An 8,432-nucleotide genomic window follows, 5' to 3' on the forward strand; every position below is an offset into this window, starting at 1 on the left:
AGCTGAAGTTGCAAATGATTCCGGGTTTGGGGAACAGAACACAGGTTCTCTGAAAGAGCAGGAAGTGCTCTTAATCACTGGACCATCTCTCCAGCACCTGATCCTGCGCTTACATAAAGTCTGATACTCCGTTCATTATAGATTTTTCTTACCATTAATTTCACATCTGAGAAGCACTATAATAAACATTGATTGCTGAGGACGTGCTCCACACTCTGACATCTTAGCCTCCCAAGCTTGCTTCTTTAGTGACCTCTTGGAACCTCGAATTACTCATCTATAAAACCCAGTAATGCAAGCCAGGCACGGTGCATGGTGTCACACACTTCTCATCCCTGTATGTCAGAGGTTAAGGCAGGAGAATCCCTAGGAGTTTGGGGCCAGCCTGGGCTAAAGAGCCACAGCCTTGTCTTACCCAGCTTACAAAACAAGCAAGCCTACCTACCACATCAAACTGATAGTGAATATGAGGGTTCCCTTGTAGGCTGTCGAGAGTGCATACATACTCCTTTACCATAAATGTTAGAACAGCGAGAGAATTCGCACAGGAAGTATTTCAGTGAGACACGCAAGGTTTATGGCAACTGTTAGTTTAACAACAGAAATTGAATCAGAAGCCTTAAAGGAATGTTTAAAGTTTGACACACCCATCTCCAGCAAAGTTCTAAAGAGGAGGGCGAGCAACGGCTGGATCAATTTCCCTTTCCAGCTTCCATAATTAATCTTCATTTGGAAATTCAGTTTGTCCTGAGATCCTTTTGCTTTACGGTTTCTAAAACAGACAAGTCACTCAAAATGAACAATTAATTTAGGGGAACAAAAAAAAACATCTTTAGCGTTTTCTCAAAGAGGAAAAAGAAAAATAGCTCAAACAACACAAGGGGAAATTATATAAGGAGGGAAATGGTTTTGGGGAAAGTTGAAGTCATAAACTTTTCGTTCCGGGTAGGGAGATCTGTCTGGGCTGAAGGAAGGTGAGACACCTGCTTGGACTAGCTAATGATTGTCCTTAACCTGGTTAAAATTCAGCACTAACTCCACCTTAAAACACAACTTCTGAAATACACCATGTCTGAGGTTCTTCGGTCAATGTCTTGCCTATTCTCTGAAACCTTTCTGCACTTGGCAAACCCTGGCTTTATAGTTGGGCAAGAGAAGTTCTGGGCCCTCTCTGCTTCTCCCCAGCAGGTCAGGGTGGGTTGTTCAGCTGTTGCCACTCAGACCCCCAGCAGTTTCTGAGGAGAGGTTGGGAAAGTGGGAACTTTGTTGGCTTGTCCATTCTGACTGAGCCCTTAAACAACTTCCCAGGGTCATTCAAAGAACTTATAACAGAATCAATGGATTTTTCATCCTGTGCTTTATTATTGTGATTTAGGAGGAGCGAATGGCCCTGTTTACACAGCTGTAACATGTCAGGACCTGTAGTGTGTTATTGGCTTGAGACCTCTGAGTTGCAGTCCGTTCTCAGCAGAATCAATCTGAACTGGAAACCATTCCCTCTAGAATGCATGTGCACATCTGCACATCTATCTGCACAAGCGTGCCCCGTGCAACTTAAAATCGTGCTCACCTGAGGCGAGTTCACAAATTCCCCTTCCAAAAATTGGCCCTGACTTGTTGCTCTCCGCACGTGTACGATAGGAGCAGAAGGTGGCCAACATTGGCATCTCTTAGGTGAAGGTGTTCTTCTTCCCCATGTCAGATCCCAGCCTCGGCTAGTGGGAGTTGCTGGCTGTTTAACAAGCCTTCAGAGCACTGCCAATCTAAAATGGCTGCTTGGTAATACTTTAATTGCAGTTTCGTGGAAACAAATTGCTTCTTAACTGGAGTAAGCATTCCTGTGACTTGGCTGGACTGACAATAGGTGAGTCCCAGTAACAAAACCAAGATGAACATTAACTTGTAAATGATCTGTGTTTTTGCAAAAGCCTCCCAAAGAGAGGGTGAGGTGGTGAGCGCCCAAGATGGGAACAAACCCCCATCCCAGGAAAGTCTCTTCCGGCAACCACTTCTGAATTCAGGACAATTATTTAAGCTACATGGGGACTCTTCCCTCTGCCCTTGATAAATAGCTCTCGGACCCACTGTTTGTTCCATAATTTATTGACCCTAAGAAATATTTTATGTAACCAGGGCTGTGCATTAGAATCTTACGATATTGACATTTAAAAGCATTTAATTTAAGAGCTTCATTTTATACGATTAGTTGTTTCAAATATCAGTGTGAATAAGGGCATCAGAAAGAATTTAAATATAGTTAATATTAAGAGGCTGGCAATTTCACGGGCTTCATTTCCATGTGACAATCTCCTCTCTTTGAGGTTTATAAGATACAACAATCTGAGTTAAACTCTTTCCCAAGAAATCAGGAAGAGCTGGAAACAGGTTCTTGTGGGGCATGATTTGGTTTGGAATGTCTTCAGGATCTCAGGCTTTGCAGAATGTGTAAGTCTAGGAGACGGGTAAGTTAAAAAAAAACAAAAACAAAAACAAACAAAACCCAACATTAAACCCCTTTACAGGACAATCTTCTCACAAAATTGTTCCATTAGCAAGAGTGACAATTTGCATGATTGAGACATTTATATGTATCATAAACATAATTTTTTATCAGGAGTTTAGCAAGGCTCCGTAATGCTCGCTTTTAATTGTGCTCACTTGTAAAGACTGGGGCCTGTCTTGCTGTGTGCTGTGGTTCATAGGAAGTCCTTTCAAAAGAACACACACCCACATCACAAACACAATGGACAAAAGGTAGGTAAGCACAGCCCCCCCTCCAGAGGAACATTCATTGGGGTTGGGGGAGGAACCACACACAATCCCCACTCACATCAGAATAAACCTGAGTGTTTTTAGTAGCTGTCTATCCACATCAAGCATCCCCATTAAAGCCAGGTTTTATTGTCTGAAATGCCTCTGGTTTCGAGAAAGTGTTTTACCTAAAGCAAGACTACTTAAATATGTTCTATTGTATGTCCATAGCTCCATTAGCCCTTCTCTAGTTTAGCACATCAAAGAGGAGGCTTCCTCACTTGCATGTGGATTATACTAACATGAGTGACATTTGTAATCTTATAGGTCTGCAACTTAAGAAATGCTTTTAGAAGCTCGTTAGGAAATATGCCACAGTGCTCGAGGAGCTAGCCATATAATAGTTTATTTAAAAGGCGGTAATGACCTTTGACCTCCCCACCCCTGAATGCCATACTGTATTGCTGAAAGTTATTAGCCACGGTCTTTAAATTTCTACGCTATACGAGACATGAGAGCTTTTGCTAAAAATGTAGATGTCTGCACTCCTCTGAACAACAGCCCCCTCCTTTCCCAAAATGGGCCAAATTCTTGCAGAAAGTACCTTATGGGGGAAAGAGGGTGGTGGTTAGAATAAGAACAAGTTTAGAGAAACAATCCAGGGATTCATCTGAGATATTGTGTGTTCATGTATTTTGCTATCTTGTGTTATTCTCCTTGCATTTTGTCTTTGCATGAAGCGCTGACAAAATGATTCCCTTCGACAATCTGCCTCTACATGCTCCTGGAGGTCTGCAGTTTCAACAACTGACTGTTCCTCCTGGCCTGGGATCTATAGACGCAGGAAGGTGGTGGAGCGTGCTCAGTCTATATCCCTTTCTGTTCTCAGACGGGGTCTTCATCGGGAACTCTGCTCAAACAAAAGGCCATTTTTAGAAGCAGCAGCCTGAATGCTCTCCGCATCGGCAGCCTGTGAGGAGAGCTGAGGTAACCAGCCAGGCTCCTGGCACCCAGAGCCATTTGGCGTCTACTGGGTCCAGTAGGAACCGCATAGCTACTGAAGCGTGAGGCTCCACACCTTCCTTAGGAGCCTATGTGGCCACTGCTGGCACTGTGGTGGAGACTCTTAAGACTAGCAACTAGGAGCCAGCAACTACCTCAAGACTGAAGGAGACATGGATCCTCCCCTAGTAAACACAAGGAAAAAGACAAGTCAGAGAAGAAGATGCAAAGGAACGAGGTTACAGGTCAAGAATCCTGGCTTATCAGGCAAAGTCAGAAGGAGCTGTGGAGCCTCTAAACCAATGGGACTTCACATCCACATGTGATGCTCAAAGGCTACCACAACTGATGTGAGTTGTGCTGTGGTTTTCAACATGCCCGTGACCAAAACCCAAGGCTTTCCTAATGAACCACCCAAGTACTCCAGTTTACACAGCAAAGACTCCAATGCAAAGTACTGCTGACCTGTTCCTGGCTCACAACAGCATACTTTAATAATCCGATGACTACTTTATAAGCCTGGAGCTAAATCCAGGTATAAAGCCCATTATTCCTCACTCCAAATTTCAACGTTTGCCACAGACAACAAGAATACCACGAATCCTTTCAAAACACACAAGAGAAGAAGCAGCGTTTAAACCCAAACTCTGTTGAATATTTTTTCTTTTAAGTTTTTATTATTTAAATACACCATACTAGAGCAAATGTCTCTGAAAATATCACAAATAAAAGATTTTTTTTTCTTCATTCAGCAAATTAGAAGTGTGGGGGGGGGGGATTTCTACATAGTGTTGGCTGTGAGCCTCATTTTTTTTTTCTTTTCTTTTTTAACCTTTGTCATGGGCGGAGCAACATCAGGACAAGAACACTCACATGCATACATACATTGTATTTTACAGAGATACAATAAAAGTGTTTGTGATAGAATATCACAAAAGCCACATCTCTTTCCTTTTAACTCATGTTCAGGTTGACTGAAACACATCTCATTACAACACTTAAATATACAAAGAGCAAACAGAATGTTGATAAAGTAAAACAGGGCGCACACTCTGGCCGGTGCCCTGCTAATTGTTAATGAGGGTAGAAAGCAGGTTCGTGATGCTTCTTTTAATTAGCTTCATTAGTCATTTCCCTCCCCCCAAGCACCCTCCCCCCCTAGATGTCCTTCGGTGGATCTTTTTTTCATTCTCGCTACCGTCTCCCATTAGCCCAGGTTCATGGAGTCCTTAATGTTCATATTCAGTCATTTTAATACACCAATAAATGCAGGAAGGGCACTCAAGACTAAAGGGGGCGCGATGACATGGTGGTGACTACAAAGGTGACTGGTCTACTGCGGACACACGGGATCCACCTGTGATGAACAAGTCTGAGATGAAGGCACGCACTCTGCAATACTCTGACCTCTCAGCAGACCTGCAAGACATAAAAAACGGGCATCTTAGCCACCGTGCTCAACTTGAGAGGTATTAAAACCCAAACACGACATCGTCTCCTCGTTCACTAATCTTCTCTTATTAGATTCCTTCCCAACTGAGACTCGATGGGGGCTCGCCTCACTCCGAAGCAGAATGTTTTACTAGCAGAGAGGATGAGATGGGAAATGGAAGGTTCTGGTGTGGATTTCTAAACCGGCCTCAAACTCTGGTAATGCGGGTTTCTCTCCAAAAAGAAGGTCACCCCTCATAGGGACATCTTGGAATTTAAATAAATAAAATAAAATAAAATACCCTAGGCCATTCAGAGTAAGATCCCTACATAAGAAGTTTTGGATTATGTGGGCTCAGTTGTATCATCTGTGACAAATGACTGAAAGTAGGGGTAACAAAACCGTTACACGGTACGAATGAGATGGCGTCATTCTGCCGTCTTCTCGTGGGAACCCTTCAGCTATGTTGGCTTCTTCCCCTAGTGCATGCCTGTGACAATTTCTATATGCAAATACAGAATCATTTTTTTCACAGTCTCCTTCCTTTGTCATATTAATGTTACATACATGTTATAGGCGTAGGAATCCCATATTTCTGTGTGATGTGCAACCAGCCTGAGAACCTAGCTCCAACGTGTACAACTGGTAGCTCACAGCTGACAGACACAAGCTGTTTGCAATCACCAACGCCGAATAATGTAGATCAGGGTTTGAGGGGTTTCTCTAAGTGACACGGGGACATCTTGGGAAGTTCTCGGGTCACCCTTCCCCTAACTTACCAAAGGCCCAAGTCTACAACTCCACATCTGAACTAATTAGAGTGGGGGAGGCTCAATTCCCCAGAGGGGAAGCTCGGTGTGAGAAAGGTAATTTGTCTGTCCAGAGCTAAGACGCAGCAGCAGCCAGCAAACATATTTAATAAATGAGCAGCAAATGTCCTTTACAATGGACAGACGTATACAGTACCAATTACGTAACCACGGGGAACCTTGAAGTGATGCATAACCTAGAAAGCTTTGCTAAATCTTCCTCCCACCAAAGCACAGAAAATTCTAGAAGGTCCCCTTCCACCTCTGAATGGAAGGGAAAAATTCCAAAGCGGGGAGGAATCTATCTACAAAGGGGGAAAAATAAGTCTGGATTTCTGATTTTTCTAATATTTCAGAAAACACCATGGTTTGGGACCAGCTAATTCTCCTCCAAATAACAGAAGCCACAAGACTATGTAGGTCCTCAAAGACCACTGGATCTGGACTTCAGTCAATATGAGATTTCAACTGAAAACCTTAAATTTATCTTCCTCAGAATATATAAAAACCAAGCTGCGCACAGTAACTGAACACCACGTTCCTGACACCATAAACAGTCTTCAGGAGAAGAAAAGTTTAAAAACCAGACGCAAAGGTTCGAATCACCCCCATACAATGAGCTGCCTTCAAAGGGTCATACAGATAATCGATTCATTATTTGCAAGACCGAAGATGGCTAAGTTTATTTACTGAGCATCATGTACTAAAATGTAATTGGTTCTGTGAATGGGAGGAAAATGGCTGAAATAAACATCGAATTTTTCTCAACCCTCAAACTCAGAGAACACGAGAAAAGAAAATACTGAAATGGAACTATTCGTCATCCCTCCTCATCTCCTCTCCCATTGAAAAGAAAACGCCACGGGGTTTCGGGGAAAACCATTTTAAAGCATTCTCCAAAAGGCAGTTTGTGTTCCGCTAGGAAGTGTGTTTTCATTAACTCTTCCCTCTTGCTCTCTCATTAATATCGCTCTGGACCACATTCAGCCCAGAACCTTTGTTTACAAAAACTACCTTGTGAATTGACTGCTCATGGTGAGCAGAGCACCAAGGACAAAAATGTGAGACCTTCGTGCCAACAGGGAAATGTGCTTAATTAACACCACCCCCAAAACACAGCACCTCACCACTGCCCGGCAGGATCATTTCCTTAAGTTTTATTTTCTTGTGCCTTTCATGTGCAGTTAATTTCTGAAGGCCACCTGTCTCCCTCCGCATCAGGAGGAAGGGAGCTTCCGACATTAAAAAAATATGCACTAGCAGATTCCTTTCCATTGCCTGAACCATATTTTGTGTCCCAATATGAATACCCTACAACTCCTGAACGAGGTGTGAGAAGCAGAGACCCCCAGTGAAAGGTACCACACAGGCAAGCCCATAGATGTAAAACACAAAAACCAAAACTGACCGTCTTCCCCTCCTGACACCCCTTCACAGAAATATTTATTATACTTGGTCAGGTGCTGGCGGAGTCCTGCTCACCGTCCCAGTGTCCCCTACTTACTTCTGTAGCCACTGCCGGTGTTCAGTCTTCACAATCTAAACCCCCTCTGTCTCCTCCCTCCTTCTGTGTTCCCCATGCTGGAATAAGCTGGAAATCTGTGTGTGTGTGTGTGTGTGTGTGTGTGTGTGTGTGTGTGTGTGTGTGAGACTAAGTCAGGAAATAGCATAAAACCAGCAACATAGCAAGTTAACACACTTTGGGGATGTGTTAAGCTTTTACACTAAACAGGGGGAGTGGAATTTACCATCTTATGTGTAGCCCTTCTGTAATTAGAGATGGCCTTGCCTCTCGTTCAAAAAGCGTATCTTCAAATATTTATGTTGCCCATTCATTGCTCTCTCAACACTATCCTATAGACTAACTTCATTAAAAATCAAATTATAAAAACCTGTAAGTCCTTCTGGGTGCCGGCAGTCCTTAAAGAAGCCTCCCTACCTCTCATGAGGTAACTGGCTAATTTGCAATTAAGAAAAACAAAAACCCTAACATTCTGATTCTTAAATGGTTAGTCTGTATTCTCCCCATTAGTAAATTAAATAAAACTGCACAATCTCATGTAATTAACACTTACCAAATAAAGAAAACATGTTAAATTACCCCATAAACCTAAGCTAGGGAAAAGAGCAAATACGAGCATTCTAATACACACAGCAGCATGATTTTAAACAGTTAAAATTTCCCAAGAATATCTCCTTTTCCTCCTCAGCAAGAAGAAAATGCATTACAGAAGACAAAAAAATCTAATACTTTCCTGCTAGGCCTTCAGAAGCTTGCTAAATCTCTATCTGCAGATAAATGTTTTTGGTTGTGTGTGTGTGTGTGTGTGTGTATGTGAGTGTTTGTGTGTGTTCCTATGCATGAGTGTGTGTGTATGATTGTGTGTGTGTGTTTGTGGGTGTGTGTGAGTGTTTCTCTGTGTGAGAGTGTGTGTTTG

At 42.8% G+C, this 8,432-nt stretch overlaps 1 protein-coding gene across 2 annotated transcripts in view; it reads right to left on the minus strand.

The window, feature by feature from the left end:
* Positions 1-4,429: 4,429 nt before the first annotated feature.
* LMO4 (LIM domain only 4) overlaps positions 4,430-8,432 on the minus strand; it is a 16,715-nt gene continuing 12,712 nt past the window's right edge. For both annotated transcript variants that reach the window (XM_080915555.1, XM_080915556.1), the window contains exon 5: positions 4,430-5,172. In XM_080915555.1, the coding sequence (XP_080771681.1) occupies positions 5,164-5,172 (9 nt within the window). In that variant the 3' untranslated portion in view covers positions 4,430-5,163. The remainder of the gene's footprint in view (positions 5,173-8,432) is intronic.

This window comes from Micromys minutus (genome assembly GCF_963924665.1).
Source record: "Micromys minutus genome assembly, chromosome: 4".
In the NCBI taxonomy this organism is placed as follows: Eukaryota; Metazoa; Chordata; class Mammalia; order Rodentia; family Muridae; genus Micromys; species Micromys minutus.